Source organism: Triturus cristatus, chromosome 11, assembly GCF_964204655.1.
Source record: "Triturus cristatus chromosome 11, aTriCri1.1, whole genome shotgun sequence".
Classification (NCBI taxonomy): domain Eukaryota; kingdom Metazoa; phylum Chordata; class Amphibia; order Caudata; family Salamandridae; genus Triturus; species Triturus cristatus.
This window is the reverse complement of record NC_140594.1, coordinates 814,885,526-814,912,928: the sequence shown is the minus strand read 5'-3', so window position 1 is coordinate 814,912,928 and position 27,403 is coordinate 814,885,526. Positions and strand designations below refer to the sequence as shown.

Below are 27,403 nucleotides of genomic sequence, written 5' to 3'. Positions count from 1 at the left end.
GAACAGGAAAAGGATGGCTAAGATCATTCCAATGACCATCAGAACTTTCCAACCCCAGGCAGATATCAATTCCCAGAACCACCCCACCAGTGACCAATCTCCTTTATCTACGTGTATGGACTCAGATATTTTATGCAGTTTGGAGATGGCTTGATAAACTGTTGGAGCGTTGTCTGGTATGAAAATGCAACAACTGGATTGGATAACCTTACATACCCCACCACGGTCTGCAAGTATGACGTCTAGAACCATGCGGTTCTGCAAAGTCATGAGGCGATCCGCTTGGAGCTCAGCTGTCAAATTACCAAGGGCACCAGCCGTAACGTTAACAGTGGATTCAACCACACGAGTCAGTTGTCTCAGGTTCCTACTATTAACCATAGGTCCCCAAAATGGCAGGAAACCCAAAAAGAAATCTCCCGCTTCCTGACCGGCAGTATCCTCCTTACTAATCACGCCTCTCACAACTCTGGTCTTGTGATAGTCAGAGGCGGCAGTAAATGTTGGCGGTAGCAGATTTGCAATATAACATGTGCCCGAGAAATTAGGGGGCAACCATGTATATGCTCGGTCATTGCAGATAAAATATGTACCCTTGGCAGCCAAAAACGCTGGGGAAAACTGTGACGGAAAAGTGTACGTTTCAGTACAGTCACTTCTTCCCAGTTGAGCTCTAGGATTCTGACCATTACCTTGCAAACAGAACCGACCTATGTGGGGTACGACCCAGATTGGGGATGAGATTTTCCGCTGTCTTTCACCTAGACTAATACTATACCCAGTCGCGTTCCACCCTACATAAGCTCTCAGCTCTTCTTTGGGAATGGATGAGTATGCATCGATATCTCTACTCATATCGGCAACTCCTTTCATTAAAGCTTTATTATTGGTGCTAGGTCTGATGGAACGCGGTTGTCGCGGGGAGTATACTTCTAGTGCATAGAGAAACATAGTCTGGAATGCCCATGACGATCCATTGTAACTATACGGCAGCACTAGATAAGGAATACCCTTATTAATGGTATGTGGCATTAAACCACACACCCAGCAATTGGTTGTATTCATGACTAGCTGGTGCTGGTGCAGGAGCTGAATAAACGAGTTATTCACAAACTCTGATCGTCTAACTTGTTCATGTTCAGGCAGAGGGTGAAAAGAGTGTGAGGGGATAGTAGGAGGAGGTATAGGCTGTACAGTGGGGGCAATGGGCTCTTGAGAGGAGAAGAATACAAATCCTACAGTAAACATTATCATACTACATAATACAAACAGGCATAAAAACACAAAACGTTTGCTTTTCGTTATTTTACATATTCTTGCTTTAAAATTCATTTCCTCAGTGAGTCTCTCCATCTTACAAAACTCCATCCTCTAATCATGCCGCTCGCGGCGGGTGAGTTTCTTCTGCTAAGGGGTACGCCTGTCAGTCCAGGGAACGCCCTAGACCGACCAGAACCGTTGACCTAACGTCTCCGGCCTGTACCCCAAAGTCTTGGCACCGCGACCCTGCGGCTGAACCCGGATGGTGGTTCGAAAAACAAAAATCAAGAAAGTCCTTCAGATGGGAGAGCTCTGGTTATCAAAAAAAAATAGAAAGGTAAAAGGAAAATAATTTTTATTTGTCCATGGGCCTTGGCCTTAGATCATAACGAGAACGGCCAGGTACTGTCTGATCTTGAAACAAGAGTTCAGGCTCGGTAGTGTCCAATCGAATTGACGGTGGCACAGCTTCTTGCAAAATATCGTCACTTTCCTGCGCTGAAGTTGTGCCTTTTATGCGTGCATCACTGAACGGCACAAAACGAGGTACAGTGTCTGTTTCAGAGTCTGCGATACCCTCCTGGACCCACTGGTCATACGGCAGAGGCAAAGGGATCCTTTTGATGTGGGCGCCGTGGATCCAGTTTTTCTTCCCCTTCACTCGAACAGCTGATCTTGTAGACAGTAGTACGAGGTGAGGGCCAATCCAGCGGGGCTCATCGTTGGCTTTCCGCTGGAAGTTTTTCACAAGGATCCACGTGCCTGGTTTGATAGGGTGTCCAGGGGCTTCAGAAGCCGGGGGGAGAGTATCATGCACCTGTTGGTGTAAAACACGCAGTTTAGCTGTCAATTCGTGCAAGTAATCAAACAGTACTGGATGCTCGATTTCACTGAATTTCGTCGGCCTTGGCACACCCCATACATTGGCCGGGCGGCCAAAAACAACCTCATACGGACTAAGTCCCACTCGTGAGTGTACGGTCATTCTGGTGGACAGGAGTGCTAGAGGCAGAGCGTCAGGCCATTTAAGACCTGAGCTCGCTTGGATTTTGGCCAGTTTAAGTTTTAGAGCGCCGTTGTAGCGCTCTACTAATCCAGCTGATTGGGGGTGATTTGCAGCGTGGAATTTCTGCCTTATACCTAGTCCCTCACATACATTCTTCATCACTTTACCCACAAACTCACTTCCATTATCACTCCACACCATTCTTGGCATTCCAAACCTAGGGAAAAATTCTTTCACAAGGGCCTTGGCTGTGGATAGAGCAGTATTATCCTTTAGAGGATAGGCCTCTACCCATTTTGAGAAAGCGCAAACAACCACTAATACATATTTCAGGTTGTTTCACCTTTCCATGTGAATAAAATCTAGCTGCAAAACTTCAAATGGATATGATGGGGGCGCAAAATGACCAGCTGGAGTTGGGGTTCCCCTACCAGGGTTGTACTTCAAGCATACCATACAATTCTTGACCACATTCTCTGCACACTTAGGAATTCCAGCATTCTGCCATACTGGAGCTAACAACTTACAGATTCCTTTCGTACTGATGTGTGCCATTCCATGTGCCATAGTAACCACTGGAAGCACATATGCATCAGGTAACAACCATCGCCTATGTTCTGACAGATCAATCCAACAACCATTCTCATCCAACTTACCCATACTTTCTCTCCACTTGCTCAACTCTTTCTCTGTGGCTTCAGCTTGAAGGGACTTTACACCCTCTATTGAATTTTCACACATTCCAACATCACCAACCCATCTGGCAGGGCCTGCAACATACATTCGAGTCTTTACATCTTTTGCTGTTTCTTTCGCGACTTCATCAGCAAACGCATTACCACGACCAACATCATCGGTGATTTTCTTGTGCGCACTGCATTTCATAATCGCAACTTGCAACGGTAGGGTCAGTGACTCAAGGAGGTCATTCACCAACTTGCCATTATGAATCTTAGCTCCATGCGAAGTCAGGAACCCACGTTCTTTCCACAATCGCCCAAAATTATGAGCCACGCCAAAGGCGTACTGGCTGTCTGTATATATGTTCACTTTCATTCCTTCAGACAACACGCATGCTCTCGTAAGGGCAATCAATTCTGCTGCTTGAGCCGAATTCTGTGGCACACGCGCAGTTTCAACAATCGTGTGCAAAGTCGTGATAGCATATGCAGCAGTCGTATCACCATTCGGAAGCTTGAAACACGAACCATCCACCCATAAAGTACCATCACACTCAGTTAGGGGAGTATCTTTAAGATCTACTCTCCCTTTCGTCTCTTCTTCTGTTCTGAATAGACAATCATGTTGCTCAATCTCTGGAATTGGTAATAGTGTAGCTGGATTCAATGTGTTGCATCTCTTTATGTGTATATGATTTGCTAACAGTGTCAGCTCATAACCAGATAATCGCGCACTAGTTAAGTGTTGTGTCTTAGTCCTGTTTAACAATGTGTCCACAGCATGTGGAACCATAACAATCAATGTATTATCCATTACTAGGCCAGCAGACTGTCGAATAGACATAGCTGCTGTGGCTCTCAGACAACTTGGCAATGCCCTCGCTACCGGGTCCAAGGTTGACGAAAAATACGCGCATGGACGCGGTCTGTCGCCAAAAGGCTGTGTTAACACTGATAATGCGCAACCATCTTTCTCATGAACATACAATGTAAAAGACTTGCTGTAGTCAGGGGTACCCAACACAGGAGCTGAACATAACGCATTACGCAATTCCAAAAAACTCTTCTGACACTCTTCAGACCATGGAATAGGATTCGGTGTGTCTTTGCATGTCAATGCTAACAAAGGTTTTGCCAACAAGGAGAAATTAGGAATCCAATGCCTACAGTATGAAGTAATGCCCAAGAAAGCACGCACTTCTCTCTGTGTTCTTGGCACACTCAACTGTGCAATGGCTTGAATTCTTCCTGGGGTCAGTTTCCTTCCCTCCTTCGATAAGAGATGACCTAAGTAGGTCACTTCTTGTCGACAATATTGCAATTTTGAGAGAGACACTTTGTGATGGAAGGCAGACAAATCACGCAACAATGACAAGGTAGCTTCTTTGCAAATCTTTTCAGTATCCGCGGCGATTAGTAAATCGTCGACGTACTGAATGAGGATAGCGCCACTAGGTAAAACCAGTGCATCAAGCTGCGCTTTTAAAGCTTGGCTGTATATTGATGGACTTTCACAGTAGCCCTGAGGAGTGCGTTTAAAGCGGAAGCTTCGACCTCCTAAACTAAAGCCAAAAATGTCTCTGCTCTCTTCTGCAATTGGGATGCTAAAGAAAGCATTCTTTAGATCGATCACTGAGAACCATGCAGCGGAGGCTGGAATCATGGTTAACAAGGCAGTTATATCAGGGACAACTGGAAACTGTGGCACAACAATCTTATTAACCTCTCTAAGATCAATCACAAATCTGTAAACAGGTGGCTGTGAAGGGTCCGTTCGTTTTAAGACAGGTAAAACAGGACTATTGCAAACGTTGCCTCTTGTCTCTTCAATCACACCCTTCTTGATCAAATCGCTGACAATTTCTAACAACGCTTTCTGACCTTCATTAGAGATCTTATACTGGGGAATGCGTGGCAATCTGACATTGGCTTTTAAAGTGACCACATATGGCGGTATTTCCAAAAGACCCACATCATTGGGACCAGTAGCCCAAAGGACATCCGGAAGGGATGACAATTCAGGTGGCATTGCATTTTTAGACAAATACATTGGGGAAATCACTTTCTTGCCTAATGTTAGTTGTACTCCCGAGGGAGAACAATATAGTGTTGCATGCAATCTTTTTAGCAAATCTAAGCCTAGCAAATTTTCACCACAACCTGTCGTTAGAATGAGGGGTGCTTTTAGCTCACAAGGTCCAACAGAAAGAGACATAGGACTAGAAATCGGGTTCCTAACTGGGGCGCCAGAAAAACCTACTGAGACATTCATTTCGCCAGACAAAGGCGCGCCAGGGAGTTTTGAATGCATGATTGAACTCTTTGCAGCACCAGTATCCAGCAGAAAGTAATGAAATACTGCGTTTGCCGAATTATACACTCAATTGTTAATGTTGGCAGAAACTCCTTTTGGCATAATCCCAAATACCCGCAACTGCTGCAAAGAGGTGGAATCACTCCCGCTTACCCGTTAGAATAGTAACAGCTCATCGGCGTCCTCCGACTCCTCTCAGCTGTTGGCAGTTCCATGGGACCACTGAGTGTTCGCTATCTCCTCAGATTCCGTTGGCGGGGGGCTGACACAGCAAATCCTCCTTCCGGGTTATCGAATAGATCACGTCCGCGATGTCGGCTGCATCCCGGTCAGCCACAAACAAATGGGAGGGTCCGTATGGGCGAAGACAGCCGTACTTCGTCCGAATTGATATGGAAATACACGATCCTGACACGCTTATTTCAGCATTTAGCAGGTAAGGACCACTATATATAGGGAGAGTGTAACATCCATCTGTGAAGACTGGGGGACTTATGAAGTATAAAACCAAAGTGGTATATGAGAAGGATTTCTTTACCGGCATTAAGCACCTCACATAGCGATTAATGAGGGTCCGATGTTGAATTCAGAGAAGTCCCTTCCTTTTCACGATCCAGCTTGTTCTTTCTCCTGAAGTATGTGATTGCACATTTGTCTATATCAGTATTTTGTTGTGACCTGGTGTGTCTGTTCCTTGCCTTTGTGAGTGCCCCACAGTCTGTAATGTCTTCCGGTGGCTAAGGTCTCTGGGCTAGCTACCTGTATTGTTGCTAATGCTGCAGGCAGTGAGTTTCATCCCAAAGCAAGATATGTTGCAGGACTTGTCTACAAGATATGTAACATGCAGGGTCAATCAACAGTCTTCCATTCTGTACCATCACAACGACTGCAACGCAGAGGAATTACATAACACTGAGCATCACTTCAAGTTTGTTGAGTAGGTGAATCATCAGACAGTAAAAGACCACACTACCTCTTCATAACAAGAGTGCCTCAAAAGCATGTGCACTGGCTTGAAATAATATTTATTGTGAGTTAAATCGGAGAAAATTAAAAATATTTATCGTTTTTCATGTAAATGGTGCTCTGGTTGCCTTCTAATCAACTGGAATTGAAACTAATTAAAATATTAAAAAATAATTAACATTGTAAATCAAACAAACAGGCTGCTATTTTAAAACGGTACGCAGTCTTCATATACTAGGAACAATTTGCATATGTAACACAAACCAAGGGAGAGGAATGTTTTCGGGGACTTGTTTATATCAGAAATTTATAGCAGCAGAGGCGACAAACATTCTAAGGTGCGTGTTCTGGTTTCGGAACAGAAACCTGAATTATTCTGAAGCAGTCTTCTCCATAACCATCTCCCCAAGTACGGGCACATTTTATATGCAAGGTGAACATTCTGTTTCTTTATTTAAACTTTGTGATCTCCACAGGCAGTTGTTATGGGGAGGCCTAGTGATAAATGAGTTGATTCTGTTTATGAAGCTTGTCTCATGTGCTCTCTATAAATCTCTTTGGTAAATGCCAACCCACTCGGATCCAATCAAAATGGAGCAATTTTTGGTAGTGTTCAGATGTCTGATTAAAATGCTTAGGGGCCCGAGAGATAAATACCATTAGATTGGAATCCTCCTATATGTATGTAGCTCCAAAGCGTGCTATTTAGCGTTTGCTGGTTACCAGAAGGGCTGTCTTCCCTTCTCTCTTCCAATTTGTTCACTTCATTCCCCCAAACGCAATCACATTCTTAAAACAAGGGCTTGTGTCTGGGTTGAAACAAGTAAACTCTGATACATCCATTTGAATACAGCAGAAAGATTATTTTGTGTTAACCTTCCCTGGGCCAAACCGGTTCCAGGAGGCCAGTTTGTGTCCTGAAAAAAGCAACACTTGAAGAAAGAATTTGACCAAGGACATGATTGAACTTGCACTGCGCATCCTACTTCCTGTTTTGTTGAAGATACTAAGGCCCTTAAACAGCCTCTGACTGGAGCAAGGTCATTTAGGTTCCAATCCACAACTTGAGTAAAAGTTCTCCTGTTATCTGGTTGCCATGTAGCTGTGACACACCTGAGCAAATGCACACATGAGGGAATATCATTTTGACTGATTGGCTCCTTCCAAAAGTGAAGCCAATTTCAAATCTGAGTAGCAAGTTGGTTGGATCTTAACTTTTACAGTGCTGGACATAATCTGGGCCTTTTGAATTGTTCAAAGCTCACCTTTTACTTGGAACACCTTGGAGAGGGATAGGGAATTTACACCAGGGCTGAAGAAATGGCTCTGCTGCTGCATCGTGAAGGGGAGAAAGGACATAAATTGCTGATTTTTACAGGTTTGCTTTTTGCAACTGGTAATTAATTTGGGAATGGCCCCAAGAATTTGGAACTCCCTGCCCCTTGAAATCAGATTGATCCCTGAAAGTACATCTTTCAAAGTAGAAGTCAAAGTGCTTTTGATGAGCACATTTCTGCCCTAGAACCCATTGACTCTTCTATCCGGGCACACATGGTTATTATTCTCATGCTATGTCCTTGTCTATTAACTTATTGGCCTTTTCCTGATTTACACCGTGCACTGTCAGCATATATGTTTGTTGGCTGTTCTACCTGTTTCTTTTTGCCTAACAATTTGTAAAGCGCTCAGATACCCTCGAGGGTCAAAGTCAAGTTATATAAAACTTAATAAATAAATAAGATCCCTAGAATCCCCCTAATGAGCAGAGAGGTTTGTACCGGGGGCACATCCACCAAGTGCCAGGGGTTTAGTGATTTAACTCTAGATTGATCATTTAGTAGATGCACAGAATATCAAGTCTTTAACAACATCCTTTGTAAGCTGTAAACTCTGTAAGCTTAAAGTCCTCTACCCTTCCTAGTGTCCCTGATGCACCCTCCTGCTGTATCGCAGTCAAGACAAAAGAGCTGTTAACATGCAAAAGGGGTTGTTCAGGTTGCATTTTTGGTTATGTAGGCAAGAATAAAGAGGGCTGGAGCACCGACTCAGACAAAGGGATTCGAAACATAGGCACCATATCTGCCTGCGGTACAAGAGTTGCTGCATTGTGCACCCAGATGACATGCCTTGGCTCCTGGTCTTGGAGCTGGGGCAAGAATAATTTACACTCAGCTATGTGATTCATACCCAATTGAAGGGGGCTGTGTGCCGCATATATTTCTTACAAGTAGCTAGTTGCAACGTAAAAGGTGCATTTAGGGCAGTGGGAAGGAGGGCCACTCTCCATTCTCAGCTGAGACTAATCTTGCTTAAGCTGCAGTCTCGGTACACTGAAAAAGCTTCTCCAGAAGCAACCTTGTACCCCTTGAGCAGGTCTCCGCCCCTCCAACTGGATCCTGCAGTTCCCAGCAGGATCCTTGAACAGATTTCTAAAAAATCACAAGCTCTATGCCCATTGTCCGTCAGTGCAGCCCTCGAATCATACCTGCCCACTCTGTTGAGAGCCATTGACCATGCCTTCTTTATTAGTTTTTTCTCCAACATAGGTGGATAACATTTTTTGGCATAAGGCCAGAATCACCCCTGTTAGCTGCTGTCTGGTGCCACAGATGCCCCATAGTCACCATTTTGTTGCAACGCTGATAATGCCGTTACCCATTTAGCATTTTTAAATCCACCTGACCCAATCCTTAAGATGCCACCAAATCAGAGAGGAGAAAGACCCTTATTTTTTCTCAGGGACCTTGGGGGGTGGGGAGGGGGTTTAAAACCCCTTCAGTGACTTCTTATTTTTGCCTGTGGACTCGTCAAAATGAGATGACACTAAACTCATTATTTCTCTGTAAGCAAAGCATGTGTTTCCGAAATAGGGCTCAAATGCCACTTTTAATGGACTTGTTTGTAATCCGCGTTAGATTACTAATTCCTATTCTTGCCTTTATCTAGGAAGGCCCCTGCTTTCCCTTGCGCTGGCTATAAGAATGGTTGAATCTTTTTATGTAGACTATCAAACATTGTTTATGAAATGTCAGTTCTCTTTAGTTGTAATCAGTGTATTTCTCCTAGGAACGTGTTAACCTGTTCTTCCACAGAGAAGATGTAGAATGCCTGAGGTGCAAGGAGAGAGGGGCCCTACATCCACATGGTGTGGCAATGCCAGGCCCTGACACTACTGGCAAGAAGTAACGAGAGAGACGGCTAGGCTAACAGAACGAATAGTCCAGTGCACACCAGAACATGTCCTACTTAACCTATTTCCCCATACGGCTAAGACTAAGGTCACTGACGAGTTCCAAGACCTTGCCTTCATACTGGCAAAACAGGAGATTACTAGCAGATGGAAGGCTCTGGAGGACCCCAGCATACATAGAAGGAAGTGAGAATTATAGAAATGGGCAGGAAGTGAGGGCAGAATCTTGCTCAGAAATGCGAGAAGGGAATTGGGAAAACTGGAAAGTGCCAGGCATGGGGGGTTCTGATGGAGGAGCTGAGGGACAAGGACGCTGGATATGAAGCCACCGCCTCTGAAAGATCCCCATGGCAGGGAAGCCCCCAGAGACAGAGTCAGGAGAGGAGGGGGGAGTAAGCACCAGGAGATGAGGACTACCCCATGCACTGAGGGGGGGTTTGAGCTACTTTAGGGTGGCAGAGGGATAGAGATGCACACAACGAGAAATAAGAGAAGTGATCACATGGAGACATCGGGTAGTTATAGGAGACAGCAGTGCCGGGGAGAGGAGGGAGGGGGGTAGAGGTTAAGTTTGAGTTGGGGGGAGGGAGGGGGGAGATAAGAAGGCATGCTACACTTGGAATTGTACTGCAGCACCAGAGACAATTGTAATGGAAGCAGCAAGTGTGTGTACGAACCTTGAAAGAGGCGACATAAGCTACTGTACAATTGGTTTACTTGCCACAGAGATACTGTGCGGTGAGCGAAATATGTAAAAGTGTATTTCTCCTAAGAGAATGAATCAATCGACATAGGGCATTATTTTAAAACTGAGTCACTAAAGCACCTAATGTATTTATTTTTTATTAATTTTCAGGTGCTACGACTACAAATCCATTTATGTCAGTTCCTGGTGCACCTATAGTTCCCGTTGTGAATCCGTTCCAGAGCAACGGTAGAGTAGCAACAGGTCAGTGCATTAAAACAAAGTTCATTGAATTGATTGATTATGTAACTTGTATTGGAAAGTACTGTGATAATTTGCATGAGTGTTAAGAGGTATGATCTATTTGTGCTTATCATTTGTTTGTCTCTTGAGATCTCTTCGTCTTAGTCCTGGGGACAATTGCAAAGTCTTAAACAAAAAAGTTAACAACTTTTTTTAACCGCTTTAAATGACCATTTGACGTCCACTGCACTATTTTCACAGTGCGGTGGACATCAGCATGACCACCATACTGGAAACGAAAATGTTTCAGGTGAAAACCAGCACAGTGACATCACAGCAAAACAAAAGTGAAAGCAGACCTCTCTGATGGTATTTTCTGGTTTCACTTTTAGTTAGTGCCGGGGGCATAACTCTGCTTTTTTCAGCACTTGGGAGGCAGTATTTGGAAAGGGAGCAATGTCCCCTTCCAGCACTCTCTCTCCATGGTTGACCTCTGCTTGGGGTTTGCATTGAGCATGCAATCCCCAAGCATGAATCCACCCCACTAAACATCAGGGACGTTTTCCTGTGGGGGATGTGGCCTCCTTTGGCAGGGGCCTGAGCTGCTCCACATCCACAGGGCAAATCAGTCTCTCTTGCCACCAGGGAAACAGAGGGTCTTTACCCTAAATCTGTACGCTGCCTGGAGGTAGAAAGTCCACTAGCAGCAGCAGCAGTTTTTTTGGGGGGGGGTGGGTGCTCTGCCCAAGGCATGGGCCTGTTCTACCCCACGCCCATGCATAAGAGTCTTTTTGCTCCCTTTGTGGGACATAAAGGGGCTGTGAAATCCCAAATGTCTGATTTGGGGAATGGGCAGACAACCCACTAGGCACCAGGGAATTGCAGAATTTACCTTTTTGGGGGGTGATTGGACCCCTGAGTATGTGTTGTTCGTTTTATTGTTTGGCGGGAAATGGCCCCTGTGAGCATTGGCCTGTGCTCTTCCCCACCCCTGAGCCAAGTTTTTCTGCTCCACTGTGCTCTTCCCCACCCCTGAGCCAAGTTTTTCTGCTCCACCTGGAGGGCAGACAGGGGGTGTTTACCCCTAATCAGCACACATGTGGGCACAGAACGTGCGCTAGACACCAGGAACTATTTCTATTTACTGTTTAGTGTGGGAGTACCCCTCCTCCTGGGCATGGGCCTGTACTCCCCACCTCCTCCCTGGGGCACAAGAGCTGGGGAGGCCAAGAGGTGGATAGGAGGTGTATACCCCAAATTCGCACCAGCCAAGGGGGCGGGGGGGGGGGGGGGAAGAAAACCTACTAGTCCATCAAGAAATGCTTTAAATTTGTTGTTTGGTGGGAGTTGCTCACAGGTTTTTACTCCCTCCCTACCCCTGTACATAAGAGTGTTCCTGCGTCCCACTTCCCATCTCGCCACTCTGCAGTGTCACACATAAACTGAATAGAAGTCAATGAAGAAAATACATTCCCCAGCTATTTTTTTTAATTCTTTTTATATCTACTTTACTCTTGTGAGATGTTGGCATGTATGCAACTGGGTTTGCCTTTTTATCAAGAGAACACAGAATGGCATAACATTTGCTATTATGAATTGAATTTCTCTCCATACTGGCTGCAAGGAAGATTATTTTTTTCAAGTTTTCCTCTGAATCGCATGATAATATGGATAACCCAGAATTCTGATGTATACCCACTGTTGCTAAATGTAGCATCTTGTGCACATTCAAAAAAATACATAGGTTTCCAATATACCCATGTTTTATTCATTAGTGTTTACCATATGAATTGCTGCATGGTCGGTACACAGTGAAAAATCATTACCGTGTGCATCTCAGTTTTTGTTACTGGTACTGCATGTTTTTCGACAACCACTAACTGTGTATCCCTGCAACTAGAAGTGCCTGAATGGCATAACAGTATGTTACTTTTGTATATCAGGAATCAGGTAAAAAAAACTTACAGATGAAACTCTAGTCAACAGTTGCTGTTTTTACGTACTTTTTTCATACTGTTTTATTTCAACAATTTGTTTTTCTTGGAATACTAAGAGCAATCTACGCACATGACACCTTGCTGAATTCAGCACCTTTGTCTAGTTTTCAGAAATGTATAGATTTCTATGTTCACCCATGTGAACATAGAAATCTATACATTTCTATGTTCCTGTTCCAGCAATAGGTTGAAACTGGAGGAAATAGAAACAAGCATTTGCAATGCAATAGGTCTCGCATTTGCAAAAGTTTGAGCTATTGGCATTGTAAATGACAAACCTTTTATCTATGTGTTGGATTTGAAAACAGATAAATAAATGGCATTATCATCATCAATCCACTTTAATCGATTAATTAAAATCATAAAAGTAACAAACAACATTTACATTCATAGACAAATACATTAAATAACAATAATATGCTCATCATATAAATATTCATAACATTTTTTTCATAGCTCTCAGGCTAAAGTGCATACAACGACATGATCACTAAAAAAGTGCCCAACCATCAAGTCCACCAAATTTAGAAAATTACTTATATGAGGACTTGATCAGATTTGGCCAATAAAAATTAAGACAAAATGGAAAAATACATAGAGGACCAAAAATCGATATATACACTGTCTTATGTAATTAAACAAAAAATTTCAATTGGCTATAATTTTACCCCTCGTCCTGACTGCAGCCACTAAAAAGGAAGCAATATTAAAAAATTTCCCACGTGTTGGTTAACAGTTGTAAGTAGAGTAAGGCAGGTTTGGCCTGAAGAAAGCCCCTCTTACGAAGTAAGGGAACCAAAAACTTCTTCCGGATCGCAGTGGAATGTTTACAAAACAGTAAAAAGTGTAGAGTATCTTGGATAGAGTAATTGTCACAGGAGCATAAACCTGCATCCTCAGGTTTAGACCAGCCCGGAAAGTCCCCTAGGGACAAATGTATTAGATTAAATCTAAATCTGGTCAGGAGCCAACGATGAAACGGTTTAGTAACTATTAGCAGATAGGGTTCTATTGTCAATGTTGTTTTTATTAGAGAATGAGCCCTTACTAGTGGTTTTTGTAACTCAATCCCTTCCCTTTCTGCCATCATCATTTAAAAAAAATTACTTTTCACCCATTTCAGATCAACCTTCCTAGTATTTTCTGGGTGATCATATAGCTCCTGACGACCCAAATTAGAGAGCATAGATTTGACATAAACTAACCACTTGACATTAGTCACTTTAACCAGCTTAACACAATCCCGTAGTATCTCTTGGTTAAGGGTTAACTCTGGATTAAGCCACACTCTGAGCCAGCAAAGTAACGGCGCCAAGCTCAGAGTGTCAGATAGAAAACCCAATCCCAATTCTTGATGTAAGGAAAAATTAGGGGTAGATTGCGGTACTGAAAGGAGATTCCACAGGAATCTGTTTTCCGCTATCTGTAGTTCTAACTGGGGTTTATAACCCCAAATAGCGGAACCGTATCCTGCTATGGCCAGACACTTAGATGTATATATTTTAATGATGGCCTCCATTGGTCTTGCCCCCAACCGTTTAGCAAAACCTAATACAGCAGAAGTTGATCTAATTACTGCGTTCTTTTTCAGTTTTTGCTGTGGGACCCAGGTACTCCTGTCATCGAAAACTACCCCTAAATAAGTAAAAGAGGGGACAGAATACACTAAACCTCCATTACAATAAAAAGTTCTTGGTTTTGTAACTCTACGACCTGTAGACAAAACATGCGATTTACCTATATTTACAATCGGATCCAAGGACAACATAAAATCTCCAAATGCATCTAAGAGACGCTGTAAACCTATCGCAGTTCTGGCCAGTAGTACAGCGTCATCCGCGTATAGGAGAACTGGAATTGGAGTATCTCCTACACGCGGGATATCCAAACTTGCTTTAACCAAGGATTTGTCCAGGGCATTGATATATAAGGTAAAAAGCAGGGGTGCCATAATGCACCCCTGTCGAACCCCTCTCCTAGATTTAAAAGGTTTAGAGCACCTACCGTCCTGGGACAACCTGATCGAAGCAGTGAGATCACGATGGAGATCTACTAAAAAGTAAACCAAAGCCGGATCCAGACCCATTTCTAACAAAATAGACCACAGTTTCGACCTGTTAACCACGTCGAAAGCTGAGGTCAGGTCCATAAATGCCAGCTTCAGCATGCCCTCCTTTGCCATGGTATATTTTCCTATTAACATAAAAAGGTTCAGGCATTGATCCATGGTGCCTCGACCTTTACGGAATCCATATTGTAGGCTACTTATAATATTATTATCGTCAGCCCAATCTGTGATCTTGCCTAATATAACCTTGCCTAATACTTTTACAACCGAATCAATCAAGGATATGGGTCTATAGCACCTGGGTTCACTCCGTTGACCCTTTTTAAAAACCGGTATAATTGTTGAGTGACGCCATGATACAGGAGGCCCAACCAAAGCCACAGCGTTAAAGACGTTAACCAAAATCTTTGCCCAGAAACTGGGATTATGCTTATAAATATCTGCTGGGACATGATCAGGGCCTGGTGCTTTGTTACTTGAAGTATTTTTTATGGACTTTTCTATATCCTCGACTGCGAAGGTAAGAGGGGGTAAAGCATGCTGCAAAAAGTTATTGGACTCCAGATCACAAGAATCATTAGAACCATAGATCCCTTCGAAATGGGTCAACCATTGAGCTTCCATAACATTATTATCCTGGCAGTCATTGTCCTGACCTGAAAAAAGGGGAGTATTAACAATGGACCAAAACTTGGCACTATCTTTTAGGATATTGACAGATAGAAGAGCCTCCCAGGTTTCTGCTTTAATTTCTGATTTCCGCCTATGGATCGCAAGCTTATTAGAATTTCCTACGGCTCGCTATCAAGGGCCTATCTTGTGGGGAAGTTTTCAAAGCTAAAATGAATGCACGATGCGCATGCGAGCAATTTTCATCGAACCATTTTTCTTTCAATTGCACGTTCCCTTTAGACTTAGTAATCAGATCTGTAGCAATCTGAGAGCAGATACCCACAAAAGCTCCCACTGTGGTGACCTCCGGATTTGTAGGATCGTTACATAATGCTATGAGATCCCTGGTATTCATACATAAATCATTAAAAAATGTAGTAGGTATCACTTTGGTCCACTTAAGCCTCCTGTCTTGATCACAAGTTACCATCTTGTTCGGGCCTAATATTCCCCCTCCTGTTACTAAAATCCCGCAGTTGCAAGCCAATTCCAATAGAACCGGATTGTGATCGCTAAAAGGCGAGAATATGGCGTTATAGTAAATGACTTTATCAAGCAGATTAGGAGACAAAAAAATATAATCAATGATTGACTCACTATTCTTAAATGAATGGTAACGATCAACAAGATTTGCAAAAGAGGGTTCAAAAAGATCGGTTTCAGCCAAAAGGCTCTCCAGGGCAGCACCCCGCTGGGAGTGCTCAAAATGAGGGGTCTCTGAATTATTGTTAAGCAGGTGATCAGAAATATAACAATAATGGTCACATAAATGTATGTTAAAATCCCCTAAAAGTAATATATGACAATTAGTGGATTTATTATCCCTATAATCAACTAAAAAGAGATTCAATTTCTTCAAGTGCTGGTTAACTACTTCACTGTCGCTTGAATTATAGAAATTGATAAGTAGCAATTTAAAATTATTTTGACGGCTTACTTCTAATACCAATAAATTGGCCGAATCAACCTCTATTCTTGTTAATGACCCTTTAAGATTATGGGATAGAAGGAACATCAATCCACCCGTGGCTCTACCAGCCTTCGATGGACATGCCGGTAGGGAAAATTATCTATACCCATCTATCCAAAAACCGTCCCCCTTCTCCCATGTTTCTTGGAGGGCGATTATATCATATTGTTTAATGGTATTCAGCCATAAAGGATCGTCTCTTTTGGAATTAAGTCCAGCGATATTCCAGGTTATAATTTTACAGTTTGGACTGGGATCTTCACTACTCTCAACTTGTTCATTGTCCATAGAAATCAAATCCACTATAGGCACCCCTGACCCCGATGGTCAATCATTCTCATCCATCAGGGTGAGGGGAGAAAAAACTATTAGAAGACAACGGTCCTATATCCCTGGTAGTGGGCAATAAAGATGAGTTTTTTACTGGTAATATTTCTGCTTTACCATCCCTACCATTAAATAGTCTATTGACACGTTCCTGGGGGGCAAACCGGTCCACTTGAGGAAGGTTAATGAGATCATACTGTCTCCTAAGGGGAGGATAAAAGAACCCCAAGGGCACAGCTTTGATAACCCCACCAGGGTGATCAGTTATATTCCAAAACTTTCTGCCGGCTAGTTTACAGTTATTAAAATTGACTATAATACAGTCCCCAGGGACACGTTTAGGGCCATTACCCACCCATCCAACTCGTCTGGCCATGATAATATTGGCAGAAATCCCAACAGGGCCAGAGGAGTGATGCTCACACCAATACTTAGTCTTTCGCAATAAGGCCGCTGTAGATTCAGTATCATCAGCCGACAAAGGTGGGACCCCAACTAGAACTGCAACCAGAGGAGTAGCCTCTGGCGGTAAATTAATTATACATGTATTAGGAGACCATTTTTTCCCCAACTGCTCTACATTCTGGTTACATGTATCATTGCTGGTACGCACTACACGATCAATACAGTTCTTGTCACCAGTTAATAAAAGGACTTCACTAGCTTCTCGAACATTAGGTTCTGCTGCCTCAAGATTTGGTTTAACCCTAGATGTTGGCTGATGTCCCAATGAACAATTCCTTTGAGGGGCCACATCGACAAAATCATCCTTTGGACAGGGGTACAGCAATGAATTTAACCGCCCGCTATCCTGTAAGATACGCTTTGCATCCGATCTGAATGAGTCAATCATACAGTCCAAACAGTCACATTTTCTTCTCAGATCCGCAACACACGTATTCATGGTGTCAATAACATCCTTAGCAACATTAGCCAATATGGCCTCAAAACGAGACGAAAAAATCTCTTCCATCAGGTTCCGTAGCACCAATTGTGTATTATTGTCCAACACAGGAACATGCTTTACAAGACTTGCTTTAGGGCCCCTTGGTTTTTTACAGGCTTTTTTGACTACGGGACGCGGCCCCTGTGTTTTACCTTCCTGGCATATGGGCATTGTTAACCCCTCAATAACAGGGGGTTGCAATAATGAATCCCGTTCCCCCAGACTGGTACCATCAATCACTGGGAGTACAGAAGCAATATTTAGGCCCTTAGACACAATCACCTCAGGAACCAAGGGTATAGAAGTCACTGAGCTAAGTAAAAAGTCTTCACCCTCCTTAGACGTTAAACCCAATTCCCTTTCGGCGACCTCAATTTCGTTATTCAAAACTCCCACCGCTGTAGTCAAATAGGAAATGATAGAAGAGTATTTGCGGGACACTTTAGCATTAGAACCCCCTGTACTTGAGTTCCGGCCAGCTTCCTCTTACCCATTTTACGGATGACCGGGACGTGGCCCAGCCCAGTCTCCACCTGGCTCCGGGCGCGGACGGGCCCGCCCTTGGCCCGCGCTTCGCCCGGGCAGCGCCCGTGCATGTCCGCGCGCGTCCCTCGCTGCGTTGTCCCCTTTGGGAGTTTTGAAGGCTCCAAGCGCCGTCTCTCTGACGCAGGAGCTGTGCGCGACCCCGGAGGCTTCTGGGGGAATGTAGTTTGCCTCACGGCGCTGCCAAGGACACAGGAGCCGTTCCCCTCACGGCGACGTGACTGCCGGAATCTGCCCAAGTATCGAGCGGCCACAACCGGGTCTGTAAGCGCGTCCCGTGCTGCGTTGTCCCCTCGGGAGTTTTGAAGGCTCCAAGCGCCGTCTCTCTGACGCAGGAGCTGTGCGCGACCCCGGAGGCTTCTGGGGAATGTAGTTTGCCTCACGGCGCTGCCAAGGACACAGGAGCCGTTCCCCTCACTGCGACGTGACTGCCGGAATCTGCCCAAGTATCGAGCGGCCACAACCGGGTCTGTAAGCGCGTCCCAATAGCTTAAACTCTCCCATTGTAAATGACAATACCTTTTTTTTAATGTTTTTAATAAAAAAAATAAAAAAACGCAGTCATTTATAATACCAATAGCTGAAACTCGTGTAAATGTGAGACCTATTGCATTGCAAATGCTTTTTTTTTTTACTTTGCTAATGTGATGGCAATAAATATCCAGCATAGTGAAATACTAACTTAAACACTGACCCTTCTTCCAAAGACCAGATCCTGCAGAGTCTCCAAATGATTAGTGGCTCTTATTTGCATTGTATATTTCTCGTTCACTTTACATCCTTTTGTGGGACACTCGGAGTCAGAGGCGCAACTAGAGACAAAAACCAGCTTGCGATCCACCAGTGGGACGCGACTCACTGTTTGGGAAACAGTAGCATAAATAGTACACAACTTCACAAATACAGCACCTGCACTTGTGTGTACAAGTCATGAAGATGTTAGGGTTGTTACTATTAATTTTAAGTTGAGGCTGGCACAACTGTTCTTTTAGGCAGCAAACACCACCAACAGAACACATTAAACAGAATACTGAATACATATCAAACTCAGATGCAATATACCATATAGTTGGGTATCACTGGCCAGGGCGCCTCCTTCTTTCCCTCTCAGCTGCTTAACTTCATTTGACTTTGGCCTGGGTAAAATGGGCCCTGGCACGTGCAATCTGGTCCGCTTGCATTTCCAGAACCACCGGCAAAATGTTTTGTTTGCTACTTGGGCGCTCACTCTTCCAAAGACGCAGGGCAATTTTTAAACTTCTTCATTGCATTCTGGTGCTCTGCATTTGCCCTTTGAGGTGGTACCCTGAGGCAGCTGCCTACAGAGGTTTTTATGGAGCACTGGCACCGAGTGAAAAATACTCATGTATTACTGTTGTTGGGTGTGGGGGTCCTCGACCTGTGAGAGGCAAGCCTCGAGAGGGGCAGCTGGACACTGATAGGGGAAACAGCGCTGCTGAAACATGATCCGATATTACAGCCTCCCTCAGTTAAGAAAAAACACAGACACCCAAGAACAAGGAGCAAGCAGGATGTCCCTCGCGTACATATTAACCACCTTCTTTGATAGACACAGGCAAATCCCTCTCACATTACCAAGAGCAGGCAGAGCACCCCGACAGTATTACATACAGCTAATGAGCCCCATGTTCTCACACATACAGTACCACGTTTCCACAATTAGAGCAGTTATAACCCAGCAGACACCATTAAGTAATTACACGCCTCCGCTGCCCCCACAAAAGTTAGAGAGAAAGACAAAAAAACAGTTTGCTGCGACTCCCGATCAACTTGACCCTCCACCACAACACACACAGGCCCGAGGGTATTTGTGAGTCCTGCTCCACAGCCGCTGGCAAGAGTGGTTTGCAGGCAGCGATAAGTTTGGAAAAAATAATATTTTCATACACACTCCGATATGGGAAAGCCAGAAAGGGGGGAGTCCGGGGGGGGGGGGGGGGGAGAGAGACCTGGGCAGAGCAGGGGAACGGGGCACTGGGAGTAGGGAATGGACAGTAGGCACGAGAGGGCATAGACAGTAGGCACGAGAGGGCATAGAAAGGAAGGTGAGGGGAGCTGCAGGAAGCTGCTTTTGCTGCCGGTGTTAGGGCAAACACAAATCAGTAAAACGGAAAGCTACTGTTAATATGAAAGCCTAAAGGTATGGGATAGAATGGAATAAATCCCTCAATGAAACAGTATAAACAAGACAAGCCCGGCGGAGCGTGGCACGTGCTTGGCGGGGGAGCGCATTCCAGCCGGGGGAGCGGACCCTTTGAAGTACGATGCCAGACGGATTGCATGGCGGCACGATGCACGTGATTGTGCGCGTGCTCGCCATGCAATCCACTTTTGGGAGCCCCTTACTAGAGTCTCGCATAGCGATTGCTACGCAATAGCTAGGCGAGACCTAAAAATGGACTACCAGAAAAAAAATGCAAAAACTGTGGTAGAAAAATGGCTTTCTTTTACAACTCTGCCTGTTCCTAAAAGCTGGACTAGTTGTGATCTTAGCATAGCAAACATTTTATCGTGCCATTTCTAGGGGTAAAAACATTTTTGCACAGCACTTTTGTCCAATTTATTTCAACAACAAAAGAAAGTTTGCAAATTGTTGACTCTTTTCTCGATTCCCTCCTGGATATTCCACAAACCCTGGGCGCCCTCAGAATCCTCAAGATGTGGAGGAAAAAAGGACACTAATGTGGCCTGGATAGCCTTTGTGGAAAGAACTTTATGAAGACCTAAGCGTGAAGAGTCTCAAACATAAGAAAGGGTGCTCAGCACTGGTAGTGGAAAGGCTTTAGCACTACGGGGCTAAATGCACTTATGTTTCAAACAGGCCGCATTAAATAAAGTTTGCTCAATTAAAAATACAATCCCAGACATGATTATGTGCTTGCACTATTAGCCCACCAATCCTGTGTTAGCTTTGAATCATACTGAGTTGCAAATTGCAACCTACTTTATAAATATTCATAAGGTAGGTTAGAGTCTGAGTCACTATAATTTAAAATTTTAGAAACGGACCTATTAGTACATGAGTCTGTTCTTAAAATTCTTTACAGGTCACAAAAATACTGGTCACAAATTGGCACCAGTAAATAGTACACCCTGGCCAAATATCTCTTTGGTGTCTGCCGTTGTTCAGTGGCATGGTGAGATTGTCATCTTAGGTATATTATGCTCAATTTTAAGAAAAAAGGCCTTCACAAGCTACATTTTCAGTCTTATTTTTTGACATTGTCTGTTTGCAAACCAGATGATGCATATTTTTATGGATCACTTTCTGGCGCTCTCATCAATGCTCAATCCCTCCCTCTGTATTCTTACATTTTATGATCATTGTGTGTTTCACCCTTTGGTTTCTCTTTTATTCACTGACTGTGTGCCTCTTAACTTTTACTCTGAAGTTCTTTCTGTCGGATTTATAGTCAGTTTGTACTATGCAATTGTATGTGCCTTTCACCAGATGAGCACTTAGATGTTTGGGAGTGAAATCTACTACACGTACCCTTGAGAAATAGACTCAAACAAATGTATTTGATGGCCTTTGGCAGTCGGAGGGGTCTGTTTTTCTTCATTTACCAATGATGGGTGTTGGGAATGGCAGAACCTGCAACAAGCAGCTGTCTGGTGTGTGTTAAAGATTCAATCCATTTTAGGTACACCCATAGACTTTTCAAGATTAAGGTGTTTGAATATCCAAAGTATTAAAATGGTCTCATCCTGAACATCCCCCGCCGCAGCCATATCACCAGTCACCTGAGAGATCATTACTGCCTACCTATCAACAAAAGAATTACCTTCAAGCTCATCACGCACACCTACAAAGCCTTTCACATTGCCGGACCAGCATACCTCAACCATTGCCTCTCCTTCTACGCTCGCACCAGACATCTCTGCTCCACCATACTGGCCCTAGCCACCATCCACAGATTCGCAAGACCACGGCTGAAGGAAGATGCTTCTTGCTGCGAAGACCTGGAACTCCCTGCCTCTACGTCTCAGGCAATCACTGTTGCTTCCTCGATTCAGTAAGGACCTCAAGATCTGGCTCTTCGACTGACCCACAGTTCAACCCCACCACCCCCTCTCTCAGCGCCTTGAGGCCCTATAAGGTGAGTCGTTGTGCTTTACAAGAACCCTGATTGATTGATGGATTGATTGACTAAAGCGAGCATGAAGGACTGCCCAATTGTGTGGTTCCTCGCCCTCTGACCCGATACCTCAAAAACAATTATGCTCCTCTCTAAGAAATTGGATTATTAGTTAAGGAGGTTGACTATCCACCTTAAGTAAAAATCACAATCTTTGTCAGGATGAACCATTAAAGTCACAAAAGTATCCTGCACTCAACCTGCTGGTAGCTATGGCACAGAGCAGACGAGCTTAACTTAGAAGCAATGCGTAAAGCATTAATGCAATACCAAAACCGTAATAAACACAAGAAAAATCCCTAATCACGTTAGAAAAAGCAAGTACATTTTAATAAGACACAACGTTGACCAAAGTCCAATAAGGGGAACCCAAGATATGCATTTTTCAAGTTTAAAAATATTGATGAACATCTTAATGTGCCAATCGCTGTCAACTTGAAGCGGTAGACCCATGCGTGATTTGAGGCTGACCCTGACGAAACACAGGATCAGATACAGCAACCAAGTTTGACCCGGTCGGAGGTTTTTGTGTTGGAACTTAGTCTAAAAATGGAAGTAAAAAGTCTTTAGTTGGGCAAGGGGCAGGCTGTAGCTGAAGAGGGCTTCATGAGGGCGGATAGTCATTAGACGAGGTCCTAGTAAAGCCAGTAGTTTTTAGCTGGAAATCTCAGAGTAGGGAAAACGTATGTTTCGTGGCCGGTAAAGGTCCCTCGATGGTTGAATACTTTTGGTGCCTTGAGCCAGTCAAGATTTCTTCATTCCCACTTTGGCACTTCTTTGGGGCTCAGAATCCTCCAGCAGGGAAAGGCTGTAGCTGAAGAGGGCTACACAAAATGTTATCTGCTTGTACGGCTGAGAAAATATATATGTATTTTCTCTATATTCCATCCAATAAATTAAGTCTTTTTCTTGTTGCGTAAGTAGTTCCTTCCATTGTAGGTAGTTTGAACATCATTTACTCTCTAAATAATGTCATTTCCAATGACTTATGGGAGAAAAGGCTGCCAAGATGGAATCTTTCACTATCATAGGATTTTTGTTGTCTTTAGATAGTGACATAAAAAAGAAAGTGCATCCTGGTAATATTCAGTGGTTTTACACAATAAGACATCTGACCTTCATCTAGTCCTCACTAGGTTCTAATAGTTGATAAATCTAACCTCCTGTGACAAACACAAATTTCTCCTTTTCTTTATGTATTAAAAAAGAATCCTTTAACATTTAGTGGTTTTGTGTTACAGGAAGCTGGTTTAGAATTAGTAGACAGTAATCAATTATGCAAATTTCATTTTAATGACCAAGAGACTTTTAGAACTATTTTTTTTAGGTTGAGCCTACGCAGCGCATGCCATCTCTTCGAGACATGCTGTATTCACTCTGTGGGCCTACAGCCTGCCCATTGCCTTTATATTTGTCCGTTCGATTGTCATTCACAAATGCTTGCTTGCTAGTGGTTAATCTTTCCTCTTTATCCTTCCTTTTTGTGTTTGATTTCCTCTCACAGAGCACCTCCCAATTACTGTTAACATTACGCTTCCGTGTTTGTGTTCATTTGGGGGACTATTTCTTTTTGCGATTCCTGCTCGTGTCGCTTGCCCAATTTTCTCTGACTTTAAAGTGCAAGGATTTTCCCCTCACCTCTCCTACTTCAGTGCTTGCTGCTATAGAGAGCCTCAGTTACCTGACCTTCAGTAGCCCAACCTTGAAGCACAGTTGAGGGCAAGGCTTGGGCAACTCCCCTCACATTTTCTCTGATGCTTGTTTATATAATGTGAATACGCTCGTCCCAAAGTTTTTGGAGCACTTTACATGAATGCTAGTTACATTCCTTAATGTCAGATACATTTTTGGGGGCATTTTTGTACAGCGCGAACTCGACTGACCCAAAGGTATTAAAGCGCTTTACAAAAGCACCAGTTACGTTATACATGGTCAGGTTAATTTTTTTGTTTTTAGGTGTGCAGAGCTTAAGTGATGCCTTCACCACCCCTGATTATTCATGATTTTCCGTCTTCCTGACAAATGGGAGCAGCATTTGTTCCTCCTACCTCCTCCCATGTCGCTGTGTGCCCACTCTGCTGCCTCTTCCCGTATTCCTCCTCCTCTAAAAGCTCTAATTTCAAATCCTATTCACAGCAGCCCCCAAGAGACTGAGGCATTTTTTATTATATAATGTTAACTTGAGCAACCCGAAGGTGTTACAGTGCTTTAAATGAGCGCTAGTTACATTACACATGGTTCCTATTAATTTTTGGGAGCATTTTTATAGAGCACAAAACTGACTGACCCAAAGATATTGAAGCACTTTAAAAACGTTGTCCCTGGTTATTCATTATTTCCCCTGTACCTGAGGGAGCATTTTGTTGTTGTTGTTCTGTCCAGCGCTCCTATACCCAGGGCACTGGATTCATAGGCTTTTCAATACTCTAGTGATGCAGTTGCGCACAGAATGTTGTAATGCTGTTGACTTGCATTGAGGCACTTGTCTTTCTGTACGTTAAAAATCCTTGAAATGTGTCCATAAATGTTTCCTGAGGCAAGCAATATATTACTGAATCAGGCCGCATGACTCAGTGTGCAGTAATTGTATAGTTCTTCAATCCCTGGCAGCACAGCACTCAGAATAATGTGCTGCATCGCTAAACACTTATAAGGTCCCGAAGGTGAGACATATTGGCTATGCCAATGCTTGTTTCTTTATAGAAAATGGAAAGTACAAGGACATTGTGTATTCACCCACTTGTAAAATAACTTAACACAACAGATCATTGTGAAGTAATTGATTTATAAAACATGGAAGCCTGCAATCTCTGAAGAAAAATACTGTCTCAAATGTACTTACTATAGTTGAGTTGGGACCTCTCTGGTTACCGGTAGTAAAATGACTTAGCTGCTCAACTGTGATAATTTGACAGTTTAGTTATGTTAGAATGCCTACAGTCAGGGCCAAAGGCAGGTCACTAGGAAGTTCTGTTTCAGGAAAGGAAGAATGTCTGCATGTTACTACTCATTTTGGTCTACATACGTTTTATAATCTGACTTGCATTGAATGGATTCTAGTATGATTTGTCACAAAAATACTAATTGCTTTTTGGTGTGTTTAATTTCTCACTACCGATTCTGCTTGTGTTCTTCATGTCTGCAAACTTACAATCTTTTATGGGAAGGAAAAAGACACATTTTTATGTGAAAATGGTGATGGTTTGTCCATGTATTACATGGAATAAAGTACCATCTGTCATATGTTATTAGGATATTGCAAGTCACCTCAGAGTTCCATGACCATATGAAAGAGAACAACTTTCGGCCTCGTTCCTCTGTATGATCACAGAATTCCTTGGTGATTTACAGTATCCTTGTAATATGCAACTGCGGTACTTAATTTCATGTATCGCGATTGCCAGACATGAGGAACGCCATTTGTAATATATCTAGTTAATGGCTTGCACTTTTCAATCAACTGAAGCTGATTATGAGGCAATCTTACACAATTGTAAATGTACAAGCGTTTTAATTAAAGTATGTTTTAAGGTTTATAGAAAACAATTTTTTTTAAATCATTAAAGTAAGAAAAGCAGGAGGGGTGCAGCATGAAAGTGGGTAGCGGAGACTAACCTTGGCTTTGTTTGTGTTGCGACCAACCTCCATAATTTGCCTGTGTCCCTTCAACCCATAGAAGAGTATTAGGATCAAGACAGCAGTGATTAAAATAAAGCATCTGGGGTGCACCAGAAGTACCCTTCATGGTGAATGCTGAGATCAGCCTCCCAAGTAATAATTTAAAAAAGCTCTGAGTGCTGAAATATCATTGCAGAGAAGTCACTAACCGGGTGCATTAAAAGTGAACTTCCCACAGCGAAATGAGCCAAAAGCAACACAGTATAATCTCCAGTACCTTTGTTAATGTAAACTGGAAAATAAACTTTGCTGCTAGTCTGAAGGCAGCTTGCCATTCTGATTTCTTATACGCTCAGCAGCGCAAAAATCTGTCAGGACTTCCTTAGCCTTATTGAGAGTTAAAGTCTGCAACATCCTAACCCGCATGTCTTACAAGTGCAGGAGACTAAATTATTATTTATTGGGCAGCTGCTTAAGCTTGTCTGTCTGGTTTTGTTGTCTGCCCTGAGCTGCAGAGATGTCATGTCATAGAAGTGAATCATTATTTAAATTGACTGGTTCAGATGGATGCAAATAACAAGCAGATCCACAAAAGGCCAACCTAGAGAATAACAAAAATGTGATTTCCTCTAACAATGTTGCTGTAAACCATGGAACAGCGGGCTCATCAACTTACTTCGACAGTCAAAATTATTTGCTGTGCAGTAAACTACATCAGGATTCAAACCTATGGGCCTCTTTGATACCACACATCACTCCACTAGGAACATTAACAGACTGAGGAGCTTCACTAGCACAAAAACCTATGTAGACCGATTGGTACTTCCATGCCTAACTTTTGAAAATATTTACACAGTTATGCATCAAATAAGTTTTTCACTGTACATGAAGGGCTGCGTGAAGCTTTGAAGACTGTTGAACATCTGAAGTAAAGACTACTCCGTTAATCGTGTCCTTTCTTTGCAGGGAATTTATCCTTCTGTTTTATTTTAAATAAATCTTTAATGATTTTTCTGGGTACTACAGAAATGTGCAACATGTTAGCTAATATTACTACAACTGCTTTACCAAAGTGTTGACTCTGTGGTGGGGATCATTGCTTATAGGTGGGTATGTCTCACAGTGAATGTGTAGGTGGAGGGAATATGAGGATATAACCAAAACAGGTCTAGGGAGGCCTGAGGAATAGGCGGTGCGAAGTGTAACAGGACGGTGGGGGGGTGGGGTCGGGGGTCGGGGAAGCTCCTCTATTTTAGTCAGTGGTATAGCATCCTAAGCCGCAAGCATTAATTGGGCAAGGGGTACCACTGTTTAAAAGAGCTTATAAGGCAGGAGTTCCTTTGCCAGTGCCTGCCATAATTTATGAAATCACAGCATTAGGTTGGGGGGGGGGGGGGGGGTGTATAGTTCACGTTTCCAATACGGTCCAAGGAGTTGCTTGGCCACCCTAGTCATGTGGAGCACTAGGGCCCAGTCAGTGTGTGTCATGCCCTCAAGGCTGGTAGGTTTCATGCCCAGCACTGGGGTTGTGGGTTCCGGCAGAAGGGAGTATCCCAAGACCCCCTTAGTGTGCCCAAGGATCTCGTTTCAGTACGTTTAGATCATGGAGCAAGACCACCAGACTCACTCAGGTGTGTTAGTGAGCTCTAGGCATTAACATTAGAAGTGCCACTTTTTTAAATACACGAAGAAAAATTGGTACTTCGGGCTACTACAAAATTAATTCCAAAGCTAGTTTCTCATTTTCATCTTAAGAAA

At 43.4% G+C, this 27,403-nt stretch overlaps 1 protein-coding gene across 8 annotated transcripts in view; it reads left to right on the top strand.

The window, feature by feature from the left end:
* The window catches only part of AGFG1 (ArfGAP with FG repeats 1), a 559,380-nt gene that overhangs the window by 341,615 nt on the left and 190,362 nt on the right, over positions 1-27,403 (top strand). For all 8 annotated transcript variants that reach the window (XM_085634550.1, XM_085634548.1, XM_085634549.1 and 5 more), the window contains one exon: positions 10,273-10,365. In XM_085634550.1, coding sequence (XP_085490676.1) covers positions 10,273-10,365 — 93 coding nt within the window. The remainder of the gene's footprint in view (positions 1-10,272; positions 10,366-27,403) is intronic.